The following is a 20,381-nucleotide window of genomic DNA, read 5'->3' on the forward strand; positions in this document are numbered from 1 at the left end:
GTTTCACCAACAGAAGCACCGGTGTGGACAGCGCTATGATGGTGGGAGACGCTTTCCTGATGACATAGCTGCCGCCGCTCATTGCAGTTGGTTTAATTATGCCAACAGGAGAGCTTTCTCGTGTTGGCATAGAGCGGCCTCATGGGAGATCTTACAGCAGCGCAGCTGCAGCGGTATAGCTGTCCTGCTGTAAGGTTGGTAGTGTAGACATGGCGTAAGAAACACTCCTAGGAGATTCATATATGTGGCAGGAGAGGAAACACAGACATTACACAAGACTGAAGAGAAAGCACATGGAATAATAGAAGGATTTGGAAGATAGGAACAGAAAAGGTACAAAAAGAAGAAAACCAACCCAAAAAGAAGTTATTTATTTTACTGCATAGCTAGTTTAACATTTTGAAGCTAGGAGTTAATGGCCAAATTAGGCAACTGACAGTATTAAAGGACAAAATGCCTTGAAATTTAGATGGGCAGGTTTCACATCCCTCCCCAGGCCCATCTTCACTTGTATTTGACATCACCCTTATTTACATTTTTAAAAGATCACAGGTGTGGAAGCAGTAGAAGCCCTTAGCTGGACCCAGCTGGCAATGGAGGCATATTAGATTGTAAGTGTAGAGTTCATAATTGAATGCCAAATTATATTTATCTGTGCTCTGGCCCTTTAAGGAGTTCTGCTGATGAGGTTAAAGGGGACACAGCTGGGGAGCATGAGGTGGTCCTAGGAAAGTTTTGGTGTGCACCAGTGTGACAGAGCAGGAGTGGGGCTGTGCAAGCTGTGTTTATATGGGGTTGAGTTTTGTTTTTGTTTTTTTTAGTGCTAAGTTTAATAAAACCCCAGTTCTAAAACCATCCCTAGTCGGGGAGTGTAACAAACTTTTTGGGTCAGGTGCTATCTTCCTCCCCCTGTTTGTTCAGTGCCTAGCACAATGGGGCCCTAGTTGCTACTACAATACAAATAAATAATAATGTGAGTTCAATGCTACCTCCTTCCTGCTCAACAGCTCTGAAAGCAAGTAATGAAGCCGTCCCTCCAGGGGAGACCGTCAAAAAAGAAAGTTTTATCTATATGTTCCAGATGAGTGAACAAGTGTCAGCATCACTGAGCCCACTCTGAATAAGATCGGGTGAAATTTCAGCGGCTGTGGTGAACACCAGCCATAGTAACGGGTACAGAAGCAAGACATTTGTGACATAGTCCTTTCCCTGGCTTGTGGGGATGCTGGAAAAAAGACTTGCAATTACAGTTCCCCCGCCCTGGTCTGTGAAGAGGAGAGACTGACCCCTGTGCATGGACACAACTACATCCAGCAGCACTGCCTGCCCCACACAAAAAAATAAAAATAAAAATAATTCTGACCACCACTTATAGGGTTAATCAGTCAATGTGGCTATATCTGCACTGCAAATCAAGGTGTGTTTTTACGTTGAGATAGGTAATTTGAGATACTACTCTCAGTGTAAGATCCTAGCAGAGTCAAAGCAGATAGTTTTTATCTTGATGTAGTTAGTCAGGGTGAACCTTACCTACCCCTCTTGGGGTTCAACGTGACTAGCTACCACCAAGTAAAAACTATCCAAGCCTTGACTCCACTATGATTTGAGCTAGTCTGTTTCTACCTCGAGAGCACTATGTTGATGTGAAAACACAATTTCACAATTTTTCGGCAGTGAAGATATGGCCACAGTCTTGCCTAAGCAATGATTCATTAAGGAACTACAGATTTGGCTCCCAGTGTGTAAATGAGTTTGTCAAGTGCTCAGAGGCACTTTATAAATGCCAGTTAGTCTTATTATAAGCTCACATATTGCAAACCCATATATATGTGCATAATTTTATTTATATGAGCAGTCCCATTTAAGTCACTGGGAAGTAGTTATGCACATGTATAAGTATCTGCAAGACTAGGGTCAGAGTTTGTAAGTGGAACTGTGGAAGAACATTTTGTCCCAAGAGAAAGATCAAATATTTATAGTTTGGGGGAAAAAAGGATGGATTTTTTTTTTCCTCTTTAACTTGTGCGTGAAAAGCAAAGGCAGGTTTCCAGGTGAGAAATGGTCACTGTGGTCCCGTACCCCTGTATTCAGTGACCTCTGTAAAAAATAAGAACATTTTGCTGTGAAAATGGTGGATTTTCACTTAAGAAGGAAATTCATGAGCCCTCCCAAAGTATCTTCTAACTGCTAGTTTTAAGCCATTTGAGATGAGCCAAGCCTCATCATGAATGTGGTAATATATACTTAAGTCAAGCTGTAAACTTGACCTGAATGCATAGATATTTGCTCTGCTGGCATTTGCTTGAGACCAATATTTTTGCTAATTAGAAATTCACACTCTTCCCTCTTTAATCCTTATCCAAACAAAACTGTGTTAACAGAACACACATTCACTATTTGTGTTATCCTTTATGGCTTTGAGTTCCCTTCGTGACTCATGCTATTGTGGAACTCTCTGTTAAATTGTTTTTTTGAAAAAACTTTGATTACACTGTGAAACCTCCCTTTTTTTTTTAACCTTTATAAGGTAGCTAACCAGACATTGCGGAAATATCATGAGATTTACAGCAGCAAGTTGTTGTTATGCTTCAGCCACTTAATTGGAAGATATTCTGGGATACAATCAGAGGAGCTTCCCTGGAATAAACATACTGTTGTGGCCAAGACATAGGTAGCCTGGTCTAGTGGTTGGAGCAGGAGTCGGTGTCGAGCCTCAGGTCAAAGGCAAATTCAGAGACCAGGTGCAAGGATCATAAACCAGGAGTCAGGCAAGAAGACTGGGTCCAATGTAGCAGCCACACAGAGCCCAATTGGGCAGGCAACTTCCTGTGCCTCTCTTTGGGTTTAAATAGGAAGCCCTGACCAATCAGTGTTCCCAGTGTTCCTCCAGTTAGGCCCAGGGAAGCCCTCCCAGATGTATCTTCATGGTCTCTCATGACTCGCAGGTGGTAAGTAGAGCTGCTGGTTGGGGGTAGGGAGGCAATAGCTGACTAGGACCAATGTAGACCCAGCTTCAAGACATGTGGGGCCATGGTATATACAGGCAGAAATATTTGGTTAAATATGGTGGAGCCCAAGATAATCTCTCTTTTAAAATGTGGCCCATCCTATGATAAAATCTGAGAACTAAACTTTAGTTTGAGATATAAATTTTTCAAAACTAGGCCTTTAAGAAACATTTCTGTCTACAAACCAAGAGCTGAAGATCATTTGATAGTTTCTGTCAAACATTTGTTTTTAAAATATGTGCTACTGTACTTGTGAAAGGTATACTCTCTCTTTATCCCCAGAAAAGGTAGTACTGAGAATGAAGTACATGACTACCCAGGCAACTCACCTAAAGGAGTGACAAGTTCGTTCAGTCTCCATGTTCTTGCATTCTGTGGCCTCTCTGGCTATGTCTTCTCAGCAGATTAGCCTCTCTGATCAACACCAGTGTTAGCATATCCCAGGCATCAGCAGCTACACTGCAAAGCCATAGTGGAGTTAGTGTGATGCTGCACTCCCTTGTGTGTGTGTCTCTCTGTCTTGATAGGAATTCTGGGGCCATAGCTCATGGCTCTTTGTGCGGCTAAGCTGACTCACTGTGAATTGTGGGAGAACTTGTCTGTCCTTCTGGGCACCTAGGGAAATTGTGGGAAGGCACTGGAGGACTATCTGGAGCACTCACAGGGAAAAACTGGTGAGTGCTGAGCACCCACTGGCAGGCCCCCATCAGCACCTCCTCTCCCCTCAGTGCCTCCTGCCCACCGATGGGCTCTGTGGATCAGTACTCCCGCTCCTTCCCTGCACCTCCCACCTGCTGCAATCAGCTGTTTCACTGCATGCAGGAGGCTGGGTGAGGAAGAGGGAGGAGTGAGGACGCAGCATGCTCAGGGGAGGGGACAAAACTGGGCAGAAAGAGGTGGGGCAGGGGTGAGGCCTGAGGAAGGGCCAGGGTCGAGCATCACCAAAGTAGGCGCCTGGGACCCAGACACTAACCAATATCACCTAGCCTAGGCTGGAAGTACCACTTGATTCAGATGAGAGGTATTGTGTGTGGTTGGAAAGGGGGTTAGGAGCAACACCTGAGTAACTGCCCTGTCTTCAGTGATGACATACCCTTTGTGGAAACTGCCAGTGGGGCACAGAGGGGCCAGGTGGGGTGTCAATGATTTTATGGAGTGAGGCCAACAACTTATTTCAGACAGGCTGGAGATAACTGGATAACAACGATCTTTGGTCACTAAGGACTAAGCCCAGATTCAAACATCAAGTGACCGAGAAATCTTTAAATTCCATACTGAACGTCTTGAAGAACCCAGTTCCATTAATCTCTCTGACTTTGTCAGGTACTTTAAGACTGTCACATCCATGTTGAAATTGAGGCTCTCTCACTATTTCTTCCCTTTTAATCTTTCTGCTTGGAGCCACCAGAGCTGAAAAAGGATTGGGATTCTTTCAAATACCTATCAATTTTATACTTAATCAGCTAGAAGGGAATTAACTGAGTGATGCAAGGTATGTTATGGTTCTATTACAGGAATGGGTGTGGGAGGTTCTGTGGCCTGCAATGGGCAGGAGGTCAGACTAGATGATCATGATGATCCCTTCTGGCCTTAAAGTCTACAAGTCTATGTCCCCACCCTCCCATCTCAGGCGGAATTTGTTTTGTGCCAGCATGGAGAGAAAAAATGAAACTCCTATAATTAAACTTGGATATCTCACATGGAAATCCAGAACACTATCTCTTATCCACTGGGAGCTCAGCCTTCTATTCTCTTCCTCTCTCCTTCCTCCTCGTCTTTCAGTGTCATACCTGTTTTCAGTTTTGTTCCCTTCCATTAGATGTGTAACCCTTCTGCCAGGCCAAGTTGATAGCAGCAAGGGCCGGGTTCAATACACAGGGGTTCCCTCTCATTAAAGCAAATGCAAAACTGGCTCGAGCCCCCACCCAGTGACCTGGGAAAATCTTACACACCCCCTGGGCGCCTCAAGGAGGCAATACTTCCCCTCTCGCAAGCACAGAGTCTTGGTGTAGTAGAGAATCTTTAATAACATGAGGCAAACAACATCAGCATTAAATTGGGGAAACACCACAACTAGTGTTCATTAACCAAACCATGAACACTGACCCACCCCAGAAAATTTGGGCCACATCCTTTCCCTCAGGCTCTTGAGTCCCAGAACCCAAACATCTCTTGAGTCCAGCAATCCACTAATCGCCCAAAGTCCAAAAAAAGTCCAGCCCCGGAGTTCAAAAGTTCACCTGCAGAGTGTTACTCCCCAATCTGGCTAAAATGTGCCTGGGTGTGGGGGAAAGAGGTAAGGGGCACCTTACGTGTCCTGAAGCTGACTGCCCCACAGGGCTCTGCTCCGCTCCACCACGACCGGCTCCGCTCTGCACAGCTCACCGTCTCACGACCGGCTCCGCTCAGCTCGCCGTCTCACGAACACACCGCTGTCTCACGACCGGCTCCAGACAGCTCGCCGTCTCACGAACACACCGCTGTCTCACGACCGGCTCCGGACAGCTCGCCGTCTCACGAACACACCGCTGTCTCACGACCGGCTCCGCTCAGCTCGCCGTCTCACGAACACACCGCTGTCTCACGACCGGCTCCGCTCAGCTCGCCGTCTCACGAACACACTGCTGTCTCACGACCGGCTCCGCTCAGCTCGCCGTCTCACGAACACACTGCTGTCTCACGACCGGCTCCACTGCACACTAGAACTTCCGGCTCCCCCCTACTTGACACAGTGCTCAGTGATTTCAGCTCTCAGTGATTTCAGCTCATAGTAGTGGGAGCCTTCGTGCTGGTGCACTATAAGGCTGAAGTGAATTCAGCACAATACCTGTAACAAAACTCTTAATAGACCCAAAATTAGCTCTGACATTCCACAGTGGAGAGAGACAGAGGTGCAATTGGTGCTTCAGGCCCTCACAAAAGGGGCCTACACCACCAGGCACTAATACCTGTCTCAAGTCTCTCTCAATTCACAGAGTTTTGGAACCCATGTCCCTTGCCTAGTGAGTGCTACTCAGTTGATGGTGAGTCCTCCATCATAACAAAAAGGCCAAGTACAGTTCCAAGCACAGTTCCCATAATCAGGGTACTAACAATTTATTCTTCCCGCCCCAATAACAGAGACACTGGGGATCCCACAGCAGCCAAAGTGACGATTTGGGCAGTTATGGCCTCATTCTAGGCAGGGTGGGTGTGCCTATGCAAATGAGATCAGCCCCTGAAGTTCTTTTCCACAACTTGCCACACCTCACCACCAGATGTCAGGGTGGAGCCCACCCTGTCTCTGCTTACAGATGATTTTGCCTTTCCTGACACTTTTGCCTGAATTCTTTTCCTAAAAAGGCAGAGATTTGTACAAGATCTTCAGCTAGCATCACCGACTTCAATGGAGGCATGCCAGTTTATAGCAGCTGAAGGTCTGGCCTACTCTTTAACCAGATGAATTTAGCCTTGTTTTCATCTCTTCTCCCTCACCCCCACCCCTTTTCTCTGTTTCCTCTTTGGTTATTTTCTCTCTCTTATGCTATTTTCTTTAACCTCTCTGTAAGCTCTTCCCATGAGTAAGAAATGTACCAGTCTTGATATTGCAATGCAACTTAATAAACGATGTTTGTAAAATGTCATATAATTACGAAGTATTATAAAGTCCTGTCAGTGTCACAGGTGGCAGTAGAACTTAGGACCTCCTAGTTCCCATCTTGTGGTTAAACACTGACCAGAGAGACTTTTGGGAGCTGATCTGCGCAATTTGTGTATTTTAAAATAGATTTTAGAGTTTAGCAAACGGTTCATTCAGGGCCCCAATGTGTCAAATACGGAAATGTTCAGAGGCACAAAATCACATGGTATGAACTGGTGAACATGTTGGCTTAATTTTCTGTGAATATAATATACATAACGTAGCTATTTTTCCCACGCAAAGTATTTTTACCTCCTTGACTTTAGCCTAACTCCCTAAAGGAATTCATCCCCTGGCAGCTGGTTCCTGTATCAGTGTGATTAAGTGCCTTTTAGGGCTAGAGGTACACCATTTCAATCATTTCCTTTTCTGGTTACTGTAGATGTTTTGGTTTTTAGAGTGCGTCTGTGCAAAGAGCACAAAAACAAATACCATTAAACGTGTTTTAAATTAATTGCCTTCTTGGCGGTTGTTTTGATACCTACAAGCACTATGCAATATTTCTTTAGCGTGTTACAGAGCCATACTTAAGAAGGGAATGTCTTACAATTCACAGCCACTCGGATTCTGTAAGAGAAGGAATTAACCAGGCATATTTCAACAAACAGTAGGTGAAGGCTATTTAATTAACTGTCATAAGAAGGCATATAAGGTAAGGGCCTGATCCTTTAATCATTTACACCCATATCCTAAAAGGCATCTAACTCCTATTGATTTTAATGGGAGTTAGGCACCTAAATACCTTTGAGGGTCTGGGCCTTAAACATGTGAGTAACTTTATTCATATGAATAGTCCCAGTGAAGGCAATGCAAACTGATCCACATGAGGGATCCCCTATGCAACTGCAGGAAGCCCTTTGTACCATAAGGCTCAGCATGGCTAGACCCATAGGCCTGTATGGAGCCCCACATAAGTCAAGTATATGGGTGTCTACCTGAGTGAATCCAGTTGCATTGACTTCAGTGGGTCTATTCAGGTGAGTAAAGTTATGTACCAGTATAAGTTTTTTTATTTCACTCCCCCCAGGATTCAGGGTTTTTCCCTCCCCTTCATCCCCTCCATTTTCCCTGAAGAAGATGGAGGTTGGTATAGTCTTTTGAAATTAGAGTCTATTCAGTCTATAAGCAGACTACATTTACTCAAAGCTGGTTGGAATGTCATGTCAGAAGGTTTCAAGCATACCATGTAACCATTTAAGCGCAAACACAATTAAAAGCTTGCTGTTCCTCACTAATCTCAACAAACAAATGATTAAAACAACACTGATCACTTAAATTTGTAATCCCTCTAGCCAAAAAAAGGAAAAGTAATTTCAAAAGGATAATTCCCAAGTTAAGCTTTAACGTGTTATTCTGAGTTTGAACAGCTTTCCCTAAGAACCTGATTCTATCTATATAGCTCTTCCAAAGATCTTTGTTGCTTTTCTGTTCCACCCCTTTAATCTTCTTGTCAATTTACAACATTCAAGCACATTGAAGTGACCCATTGCTGAAAGAGAGACAATTCTATTCATTCTGTAGTCCTAGGTCTGCTTTAACTACTTGAAACAACTGCTTTATTTCCAGATCATGCTTTTGGCTTTACTTCTGGCTTTTTTAGTTCCATCTGCACTGGATGATTTTTTGCATAGTCACTGCCAGTTCATGCACCTGGGCAGCCTGTAAAGGACTTAGGCCACAAACTTTCAAAACTGGCTTTTGATATGGGGTGCTCCATTTTTAAGAGCTCAGATTCAGATGCTAAAAGGAGCAACTTCTGAAATTTTGGCTTCCAGGTCAACACATAAATGTGTTCCCAAGAACTGCACAGACATTCCAGCTATTGCTAGAAGTATACCAGTATGATGTGAACAAGTTTTGACAGCACCTCTGCCCACACAGCTTTAGTTCAGACAGTTGCTGCACTAATGTGGAACAGAACCCAAATGCATTACAACTGCACCAATTCAACAGATCCTCCCAGCACAAACCCATTGTTCTCTTGCTCACCCCTTCAGTGACCACTCCTGATAAGGGTTCCTCAGCAATCTGTGCATCTTCCCAGGGTGCCATGTGGTGATCCTACAAGAATTCTGTTGTCTGTTCTTTGAACTTACTTCGACTACTTAGTACCTATCTCATCATCAACTTCCACTTCTGTGATATTGCTGCATTGTTGTACCAGGCCACCTAGTGCTTTTGGATTTGAAACCATTATTTCCTAACAAAGATGTTCTAGGACCATGCTGACAGCTGGCCTAAGAAGAATGCCAGCCCCCAGTCCTCACTAGGATCTGCTAATGAGACAATCTATTCAGAACTGAACTTTGCCATTCAGAACAACTTAGTGTACACCAAATATTTCAGAGTATGCTTTCCATGCAGAGTTAACTTGGGTGAACAGCCAAATACAAAGCCATACACAAGTTACTGTGTCTTCACTGGTGCCACACTCACCCTCTTGTGTTGCTAGGACTTCTGGGAGCATATCCAAGATGTTTTTGAGCTGTAGTAAGGTAAGCTGCTTTATGATTCTTCCCAAGTGAATTATGGGAGAATGTTTCTGTCCTTCTGGGCATATGGAGGGGAAGGAGCTGTGGGAAAGCACTGGAAGACTATCAACACCTGCAGTGGTTATCCTGCATCCTCACTGCTAAGTGCGTTGTTTCCCAGTCAGAGTGAAAAGGTCACTCCAGTTTTAGCCAATAGCTCCACACAAGCTAGCTAGCTCAGACTGAAAACACCACCAATCTTGGGTAAGAAGATTTGTGTGTGTGGACCAGAGGAGAGTTAGGGGAAACTCCCAATTAAGAGCCCAACTTAACTCTGCAGTGAAGACCCACTGTGATACCCACAGTGTCAGAATGAATTTAGCATTAATGCAGTGCCAGAATAAAATGAAAAACCATAAAGGGGAGTTCAATAAGGCACAGGACAACAACAGATCACTAGGATGACACTCCCACTCCTTTTCAGGCCATTATTGAGCCTAAGGCACCCACTCAGCCTCCCATGATGCAGGACATTAGAGAGTCACCTGGTAGAATGGTGATGGAGGAGGATAAGATAAGATACAGATAAGTGGTGTGGCAATGAGTTGGACCAGGAATGTGACCAAAAGTCCATAACCTGTTGCTGTCCCACCTCCTACTGATTGAGACTAGAGCCGCAAAAAGATTTTCATCAAAGCATTTTTGTAATGGAAAATGGTTTTTCAGTCAAAACAAAATTAATGGGATATTTTCATTTTGGTCAAAATTTTCTTGTTTTTCTAGAAAAAAATGAAAACATGTTTTTTACAAACCAAACATTTCAGGTTTTGTTAAGGGTTTTTTTTTTTGGTTCCTCCTTCTGCCCATTCTTTTTTCTGTACCGTTCCCCCACCACACACACACACATACACATACACACACAGAGTTTTTCCAGTAGAAAACAGGGGAAAGGCAAGGGGAAAAACTCAAAAAAACCATACATTTTTTTAAAACAGAAATCGACATCTTTTGTTTCATTCAAAATTTTTCATGGAAAATATATAGCATTTTTCAGCCTACTCAATTTGAGACCAAACAGTAGACTTAGATAAAAGAAGACCCCCCCAGATAACGTAGAATATTTGTTACTAAACTGATTTCACTCTATGTGTGCATGGGCAGGCAGTAAGAAATAGAGTCATTGCAAGGGCAGATCTAGCCATCATTTAGAGCAGAACTCCCCATCCTCTCCTCACACCACTTCCAAGGAGGGCAAGGATTCCCCCTGGTGTTTCCTCACTAGTTGTTATAGTTGTTTCCCCAGCACAGTAATATCACCTCAGCCTAGCTTGGACTACCTTTCATCCATATCCTGATCTCAGAAAGACACAGAGAGAAGTGGGTCCAATAAAAGATATTATGTCACCCATCTTGTCTCTCTAGAGAGACACTGGGTTATTCACTCCATTGCATCAGTCAGGTCCAATGGGATGAAAATATAGAGTAGATTATCACATGCACAGGGAATATACCATAACCCATGTATTCCAAAAAAGGTCTTGTCTGTAAGGAGAATTGCACCAGTTTACTTAATGGCGTGAATTTAAATACATTTAGTTAAATGGGTGCAATCCCCTGCCTGGGGGATCTTATTTTGCTTTAAGACTGGATTAGTTCAGTTTAGGTTAAATCAGTTTGAAATAGGGTTAAGCTAAACTAAAATATGCCACTCAAACTGAAGTAAGAGCATCCACACAAGCGTTTTACTGGTTTAATTTAACTACTGTCATTAAACCATTGCAAGTTTGTATGTAGAAGAGTCCTAAATTCCTTAACTGCTTCATATTGAGCAGAACGGGTGAAAAAGACAGATCCCTATGGTACCCCACATGAGAGATCCCTTGGGACAGAAGAGCAATTTTGACCAGCTTTTGGTTTGGGGAGGTAGAGAATAGATGTAACTAGAACATTTGATTGAACACTTGTAAGCTGTAAAGTGAACAAACAGACACCTCCTACAATACAGAAATTATTAGACCCTGGGCTGCTCTTGAAAGTTGTAGAAGCAGCTGTAGCTAAAAAAGCCTCTAGCTAGAAAAATACTAGTCTTCCTTTCCAATGCAACCCTTGGTAACTATGCTATTAATAGCCCATGTGCAGTTTGATTCATCTCCAGCTGGGTTTCAGAGTGATCTTAGATATTTTGCACTTTCATCAGATACACATTGAGGACTCTATGTATTGCCATGCAACTTGCATCGTGGATTTCTCAATCTCAAATGAGTATTCCCCCAAGAGGTAATTGTTTTCCATTACTTCTTATCCTAGCTCGCCAACTTGACCCTGTTCTACCAGCAGATCTGGTCCTAACCCTAAAGTGGAATTCAAGCCTGTAAATCACCCTACCCAGCAGACACTTTAGTTGGACCTAAATCAGGAACTGATAGGAATACCATGCTCTGAGTGTCTCTAGCCTCTGTTTGCCAGAAGCTGGGAGCGGCTGACAGGGGATCACTCGATGATTGCCTGTTCTGTTCAAAAGCTCTGAAGCACCTGGCATTGGCCGCTGTCGGAAGACAGGATACCGGGCTAGATGGATCATTGGTCTGACCCAATCTGGCCATTCTTATGTTCTTATATTGGCAACATCCCTAGTCTAAAATCTCCTTACTCCTGAGCTGAGTCAATATTCCCAGCATGGAGTCCAGGCAGTTAGTGATACCTGAATTCTCCAGTTCCTGCCTTCTGTCCCACCTCATTCTCTGCTGATATCCTGACAATGGCTTCCTCAGGTGCCAATAGATTTGTTGAAGCTAGGACAGCTGTCAGAACAACTATGCAAGATGCCTCAATTCCTTTGGGATGTGCTCTATACTAGAGGTTAATGCAGAAAGTGGAGGGTCCTTAATCTTCCAGAATAACCTGCTGCTTATACATTAGGGACCTGTGCTGGGAATTGTGAGATAGGTACCTTGGGAGACCCACATGCACTGATATATTAATTTCTGAAAGGAAAGGCTTTGTCCTGTGCCCTGATAAAATAATTTTGTGTGGACATGCTGCTGAACTCATCTACATAAACCAGGTAGGTAAGTGGAGGCTCACTGAACCCCTCCCATAACAAACTGTACTAGAAACACCTAACTAATGTTTAACCATCAAAAAACTCTCTAGCAGAGATAGAGCTTGATTGAAACTGTTAGGACCAGTTCCTCCTGTCTCCATTCTTATCTTGTTTACAGCTGATAGGAGGTGGTGGGCTTGCTCTCATGATGGGTTTCTCTCAGATTCTTGTGCATAAGCAATTGCTTTCTGGTAGATTTTGTTGACAACAAACATTGGAGGCAGTTTCATGCCAAACTCCTCTCCATAAGGCAAAAGTGGCATCCTAGCTATGTCTGTGGCCTCAGTCCATACATGTGCCCTTTCTGTGTGACTGCAGTGAGAAGAAAGAAAGGAATAAGGTAACATGGTGAGAAACATTTATCAATTCTTGGTTTCAGAGTAGCAGCCATGTTAGTCTGTATCCGCAAAAAGAAAAGGAGGACTTGTGGCACCTTAGAGACTAACAAATTTATTTGAGCATAAGCTTTCGTGAAGTGAACATAAGCTTTCCGATGAAGTGAGCTGTAGGTCACAAAAGCTTATGCTCAAATAAATTTGTTAGTCTCTAAGGTGCCACAAGTCCTCATTTATCAATTGATTTACAGCTCTCTGGGCCATCAAATCTTTCACTCCTTAGGGCTGACTTCAGATCTTAAACAAATGGCACAAAGTGTGAAGATGCATCTATATTTCTTTACAAGCATCCCCTTTTTAAAGTTACCTCTCGTATAAAACGGGGGTCTTGATACCAAAAAAGTAGTGCGACATCACTGACATTTGAATCGGGGTTACATTTACTAAAAAAACTATTACCGGTAAGTATTCGGTCTCCATGTTTATTTTGCCATGTTTACATTTTCTGGCTTCCATCTGTGGTGAGGGAGAAAAGCAGTAAACTGGGTCTTGAGTGATAGTGTGGCAGTTAGCTTTATTTTCTAAAGGTTTCAAACTAAAGGGACACTGGCATGTAGAATGTTTCATCTAATAATAATAATAATAAATTATTAAAAGCATTTATCTAGTGCTTTACTTCTTGAACTCAAAACAGTATCCTCATTTTACTCTTATGGAAAATAAGGCATGGAATTGGAGATTCAATTAGAATCAAAGGAATTTAATGAGTTTGATTTAAAAACAAACATTGGGAAAACACTTTATTGAAATATTCCTCAGCAGCGTTAAAAACCAAACACTGTTAGTACATGCAAACCTGACACTGCCTAGTTTAATTACCTTGCCCAAGCTGCCTGAAACACATTATGGCCCAGATTCAGGGAAGCATCCCTGAGCATGTACTTGAGCATGTACTTAATTTAAGGTCAATAGGATTAAGCAAATGGCTAAACCTAAGTACGTGCTTAAGTGCTGTCCTGAAAAGAGTTGGACTTGAGCCCAGGCTTAAGTGCTTTTCCGAGCTGGATCCAAAAGGAGCAGACAGCAAAAATTGTGAAAGAGTAAACTAGATTTTAAAAGTTATTCCAGTCTAATCTAAGATACTATTAACTCAGGTAAGGATTCTGTTTTTCTGACATTATTTAAATAGACACAGTCACGATAAAAATAAAAGTCTAAATTCTAGATTCTATGTCATTGGTATACCCACACCATACAATTGGATCAAATTATGCTCTGAGTTACTCTGGATTTACAGTGCTGGCTGGTCTACACACAAACTTGCACCCAAATGGCAAAGAGTTAATTACAACAGACTGGGTTATTTTGGTGCAAGTCTGTGCTCTGGAACGAAAGTGGTTAATGCTGATTTAGCGAAAAGTGGTAACACACCTAAATTAGAATACAGGCAACTAAAACTGAGCTAAAAGTCCTGCCTCTGCACTGAGGAAAAGGTTGAACTTTGGTCCAGTTTAGCCAGCAGGTGGTATCTAAGGCTTTGCTACAAAAAAGGTGTGTTTTTACATCGTTAGCTATCTCAATGTAAATTCTAGTGAAGAAAAGACATGGGTAGTTTTTTTACTTCAGTGTTGCTGGTTGAGGTCAACCTCAGGTTTTGCTAAATGAACAGTAGGGTTACATTTTCTTCCCTTATCCACACTGCACACAATGAGAATAAATTGCGTAACTGACTGGTGGTCACTGCAAAATGTATGGAGCCTGATTCTCCCCTGCTTGCACTTTGGGTAGTCATTTGCACCCGTGATAAGTGATTCTAAAGTGGTAGTTTTACAACCACCTTCCATTGTCTTTGCACAGTTGTATTTGACTTTTCAAGGAAACAGGGAATTGGATCCATCATCTGCCAGATCAGTGTGTTCTTCGTATCCTGTGATGGCATCTCCATAAATGTGGTTTACCCATGATGTTTAGAGCAAGCAAAATTATATCTTGATTATGGTATCGGAAAGAGAGAGAGCTCTGTAGGCAATTTACTAAGTTCAATTTACAGTTGACATTGGAATGAATTGGTTAGTCTCTAAGGTGCCACAAGTACTCCTTTCTTTTTGCAGATACAGACTAACACGGCTGCTACTCTGAAACCTGTCATTGGAATTAATAGTGATGCCCTTGATGCTCCCCCAATGCATAGCCATTGTTTAGGTGGATGGCTACATGAGTGTTACAAATTTTTCATCAAAATTAAGGCTCCAAATGCAAAACTTAACTCTCATTGACAATATATGGATTTGTGAACTCTCTGGAGAACTTTGGGTGCAGGAGTCAAAAATAAATTACACTGCATGATGTCAGAGCTATTTGAACCATAATGTTTCAGACAAATATTACTTCCTCATATTGTCTTGTTATAGTTATGCTAGTCAGTTACATCTAATAAAGAAATTATGAAGAGACCAATTTAGGAGCAAGCAAGGAGGGACATAGTAGGCATAAAAAAGTTTGAATATAGATCCACATGTAATATGAAAATTATATATATACACACATATATACTTCTGCCCTTAAAGAGCACAAAGATTCACCAGAATGTGTTTCTTTTCTGTAGCTGTCTCTTCAACAGGGTAGAATTTCACTGACTGTGTTCGTAAAATGAAGGAACCCCTATATTTATAGATTAAATTAAAAGGATAATGTTATGTGATAACTTGTGTTAACATAAGTTACATGATCAGCGATATATAGGATTTGCGATAGAGGATCACACCATTAAATTTAGTTTCCAGCCTCTGTCAGTGCCCAATAACTCATGTTATAGAAGCCAACGAATTGAATTAAATCACATCATACATTGAGGCCCACACACTCTAAACTTGTATGCCTAAAGTGGGTGCTCCGTCTTTTTGAAAATCATGATCTTTACTGAAGTCCTAAAAATGGATTTAGGTACTGAACTTTAGGCATCCAATGACCTGATCCCCCAATTCACTGCGTGCAAACAGAAACTGACGTAAATAGCACTTTTTGCTCCACCTCCAGCAAGCTGTGTGTGAGTTAGGGGTGGGGTGGACGAGCAAACTCAGAGAAATGATAACTGACTGTCTGTCACTACCTCAGTGAGGATCTACAAGCTGCAGAGCTGGGAACTATGTCTCCTCTATATTGCTATGGTCTGGAGATAAAAGGAAAAGTTTCCTCCGTTTTCTCTTCTCTGCTCTTTATCCTGTCTCTTGATGGAGCAGTCACAGTGTATGGTATGAAGATTGCTGCATGTAACAGCCTAGACTGATCTACCTTGGAATCGTGCATCTAGTCAAGCTGCTGAGAATCACACTAGAATTGCAGAGTGACGGACAATGTACCGGGGACAGCATGTTCGGTAAGGAGATCTGCCTGCCAATTACTTTCTACAATCTGGGAATCATTTGATTTGAGTCCAACTCTCTTTATATCATTCAGAGCAGACACTTTTAAACAAGAGTAACAGTTGAAACAATGTATTTGTGAACTTCAGTTCAAATGAAGATTAAATGCCTACTTTGGTCTTCCGTGCTTTTGTAATGGGTTACCTGACTAATAGCCCAGCTGTACTCAACAACTGTACATAGCAACTTGAAAACAAGTAGGAATCTGTGGTATTATGAAGGGAAACTAGATTTATACCTACACAGTTGTTTTCATTGACAAGTTTATTTTGTGGTGTGCTAATTTGAATTATTGGTATTACACTACCTGTAGCCGATCAGCCTCTGTATATTTTTAATAATAATTCATTTCAGTTGTCAACAATGTGCTTCATAATTTTTATGTCCATAAACTGATTTCATCTTTTTTGATTTTTGTAGAATTCTTTTCACTGTGAGTCTGGCCTTGCAAGTCATTCATTATGGAAACGGTAAGGGGAGCTTCATTTTTCCCATCTCTTTTAGTTTGCTAGTTTTCCTGAATATATAATGTGTGTTGCTCATTTCAACCTGTTCTTTCCCTCCCCTGCCGATTTCACTACCTTTCCAAGGCCGTGAAAAAGAGGCGCATAAAAGTGATGGAGAAAATGTGCATGCAACAGCCCAAAAGCAACAGCCAAAAAATCAAGGCACTACTCTAAATATGTTTAATGACATGAATCGGAGTGATGAGAGCAGCAAGCAACAGAGTTCGAGGACTTTTGTACCTTTCACTGGGCTTACAGATAGTAGGTTACATTTATATACCATCATGTGTGCGCGGTGCTGTAATATTGCTATATTAACCATTTGCAAGGTGTCTTCATAAGCATTCATTCACCGTAAATAACCCTTTGCAGACTGTGCTCCTAAGCGCTAACTAGGCTGGATTCTGATCGCTTAAACTGGACAATTTAGAAATCCCTGTGTATTACTATTTTTAAAGTGGGCATAGAAAATTAAGGTTGAACTAGGTTTCTTCCATCTACAAAACCACTGTCAAGGATAAAGACAATAAGTGCAAAAGTTGGTCTTACAAATGAGATGTGCACTAGACGAACTGTTTTTTAAATGATTTTCTGTTTTATGGTTATGGTTAAAAATTCTCTTTAAATTGAAATTTTAATCATTTTCATTTAAGAGTGACTGTCTGTAAACAAACAGTAACACCCAAAAACAACTGCAGATTTTTGCTTCTCATCTCATCACAAAGTTCTGGGTGAAAGAATCCAACCCAGTCAGATCTCATTCGTTTCTGTTGCATGGCAGAGTAAAGCTGAGTGACAGTGCTAAAGAACAACCCTGATTTATAAGTGTGACTGAAATCTGCCTCTGTCAAAGTGAAATATTTCAGTTCCACACAGACTTCTTCTGTAGACGTTGTCAGGAGTTGCTTCTTGACCATCCTGTAATCCCTAGTAGTTTGCTTTTAATCCTTAACTAAACAAACTCAGCTTAACTGAACAAACATTCCTAACAGGCAGCTAATTTTATTGCCCCTAAGGCCAATAACACTAGACAACCCGAAGATCCTTTGGCAGCTACAGAGACTGAAAGAACAAATGAGAAAGGAGGTTGGTTCAAAGTGTTCCTGTTTCTTAGTAAACTGTGGAACATTGTCTTTTAGGTAAAAAACTGAACAGACATTGTTGTCAAAATGGAGGAACCTGTATCCTGGGCAGTTTCTGTGCATGCCCAAAACACTTCACTGGCAGATATTGTGAGCATGATGAGCAGAATAGGTAAGAAAGCAAAGAGGATGGCAGAGATCCTCCAGGTTATTATTGAAGACAAGTAGGGAAATGCAAAACCTTTCTCTTGTCATTGACAGCAACTGTGGCAGCGTTGCCCATGGAGTCTGGGTACAAAAGGGTTGTCGATTCTGTCGATGTGGCTATGGGATTCTGCACTGTCTTTCGGAAATAACGCAAGACAACTGTGGTAAGGAGATGGTTATTTCACTAGTGGGGAATAAATGGGGCTTTTTAGTAGCCACCTGACAACATTATTTCCTGCAGAATTTGCATTTTCAGAGAACATGAAACTTATTCAGTGGCCTGGTCTACTTTTGAGAACACATTGATGTAAGGGTACTTCTACATTTGCACTTCTAAAGCATCTCATCCACAGATCTCAAAGTACTTTGCAAATGTTAGTTAATAAAGCATGAGAACACTCCTGTACAGTAGGGAATTATTTCCCCCATTTCAATTAAAAATTAAAGAGGTTAAATTAGTTGGCCTATTTTTCAAACACTTAAGTCAATGGGACTATTCATATGTGTAAATTACATGCATACAATTTGCTGGGTCAGAAAGTTTAGAACCTTCTTGAAAATGGTTACCAACATATAATACAAATAAAGTCTTTACACTTACTTAGAGCCTTTTGTCAGAGGATCTCACTACATGTTACAAGCTTCACCTCAACTCTTTGGGGCAGGGATAGACTATATTATTCATATTTTATACAGGAGGAAACTAAGGCATCAAGAAGTTAAGAGGCATGCACAAGATCCCATAGGAAGCAGGTGGTAGAGTCAGAATGGGAACCTAGGGGTGGATGAATACCACTTTAATTTGTGTCTTAATCATGAGAGTACTCTTAGGGTATGTCTACACTTAAAACGCTATAGCAGCACCTCACTAGCGCTTCAGAGTAGATACAACTTAGGGCTTGTCTACAGTGGCAATTTACAGCGCTGCAACTTTCTTGCTTAGGGGTGTGAAAAAACACCCCTCCCCCCAGCACAGCAAGTTTCAGCGCTGTACAGCACCAGTGTAGACAGCGCACCAGCGCTGGGAGACCTGCTTCCAGTGCTGGGAGCTACGCCCCTCATGGAGGTGGGGTTTTTTTAGAGCGCTGGGAGACCACAGCAAGCCATGTTAAAGCTCTGCCAGTGTAGACTAGCCCTTATTCTGGGAGGAATTCTCCTGTCAGCGTAGTTAATCGAACTCCCCAAGAGGTGGTAGCTAGGTTGACCTAATGCTGTCTACATGGGGACTTTGGCCATCAAACTACACAATTATGGGGTGTGGATTTTTCACACCCCTGAGCAAAGTAGTTATGCCAACCTAATTTTCTAGATTAGACCAGGCCATAGACTTGTAAAGTGTTTTGAAGATTGGTTTAAAGTGCTGTATAAGAACTAGTGTGCAGAATTTTTAGGGCTGAATTACTCAGTTATTTTCTGCTTTGTGTGTTAATGGCTATAGAAGGAAGGCTTTTTTCCCTTGAGGAAAGGGTTAACAGTCAACATAAAGAATGAGTGCATGCCACTTGCTAACATCTTTGCCAGTGCTTGGTATTTACTTTTGATTATGCTGAGATTAATGCCTGCAAGAGCTGATAAGTGCTATCAGTTGCGTCTCAAACGCTCCTTGATGGCATCCATTCACATCTCTCCTCTGAGAATAGACTTTTTGATCGGCTTTCACATCTGACAGCTTTAACTTAAGTACCTGCAAAGATGTTGGGAGGACATTTCAAAGTCTGTTGAAATCATTCCTATTTCACTCCCATGTTAACTTTTCTTCTTAATTATTATTATTTTCTCAGATCTAAAAATGGAAGAGGAGGAGGAACTCCTCCGGTTACGTTCTAGTGGCCCGAGATCACAGCAAACAATCTGCTCTCTCATTCTCCTCCTCTGCTTCTTCGCATTGCTCTGCAGCCGGCTCCATCAGCAGCTTTGAGACTGGCTATATGAAAGAATATTTATTTAGGACTGAAATCCCCTCGCTTTGAATCAGAGTTTTGCCCATTGACAAAACCATTTTTCTAACAGACTAAAAGACAAGAGGTGAAATGTACTCTACCTCGGATTTTCCTCTTTAACCTAAAGATACCTCGATTTACTTATCTGCCTGAAAGGGACATGGATTAATTAGCTAACATTAGTAAAGAGCTTAGATTATGAAAAGCACTAAACTGTATGAATGCTATGTATTAATTCTTATTACTACTTCTATCAGGGTCTGATTTAAGCAGTTCTCTAGTTTTGAAGTATTCACTCTTCCAGTGGAAGAAACCCCCTGATGTTCTATGGAAAGATTTCTATGCCTTAAGCATTGGAAATTTATAGCTATTATTTCCTTTGTATATATTTAACATTTTATTTAAAAAAATAAAACAAATATTATTTGAAAGGATCCCTCTTGTACTTTTTAATTCAAACCTTATTTCACGGTCTTTAAAAAAGGACAGGAGAAAGTTGGAAAGTGGCTGTGGCATTTCCTGTGACTAATTGCTGCTCTTGGGATTCAATCTGAGCAGCTCTCTGGAAATGTGTTGCCCCACCACCAGTGAGCACTTAGGAGTTGATTGTGCCTTGAGATGCAGCCCT

General features: G+C 41.8%; 2 protein-coding genes across 2 annotated transcripts in view; one reads left to right on the top strand and one right to left on the bottom strand.

The window, feature by feature from the left end:
* LRRC2 (leucine rich repeat containing 2) overlaps window positions 1-3,762 on the bottom strand; it is a 123,043-nt gene extending 119,281 nt beyond the window's left edge. The window contains exon 1 of the mRNA XM_078852672.1: window positions 3,338-3,762. The gene's annotated coding sequence lies outside the window, so the exon portion shown is untranslated. The remainder of the gene's footprint in view (window positions 1-3,337) is intronic.
* A 12,033-nt stretch (window positions 3,763-15,795) lies between these two features.
* Window positions 15,796-20,105, top strand: LOC140912084 (cryptic protein). The gene is made up of 6 exons (XM_073346235.1): window positions 15,796-15,972; window positions 16,439-16,488; window positions 16,609-16,785; window positions 17,664-17,778; window positions 17,868-17,977; window positions 19,595-20,105. The coding sequence occupies exons 1-6, from the start codon at window positions 15,950-15,952 to the stop codon at window positions 19,729-19,731; spliced, it is 612 nt and encodes a 203-aa protein (XP_073202336.1). The 5' UTR covers window positions 15,796-15,949; the 3' UTR covers window positions 19,732-20,105.
* Window positions 20,106-20,381: the final 276 nt, after the last annotated feature.

This window comes from Lepidochelys kempii, chromosome 5, assembly GCF_965140285.1.
Source record: "Lepidochelys kempii isolate rLepKem1 chromosome 5, rLepKem1.hap1, whole genome shotgun sequence".
Taxonomy (NCBI): Eukaryota; Metazoa; Chordata; order Testudines; family Cheloniidae; genus Lepidochelys; species Lepidochelys kempii.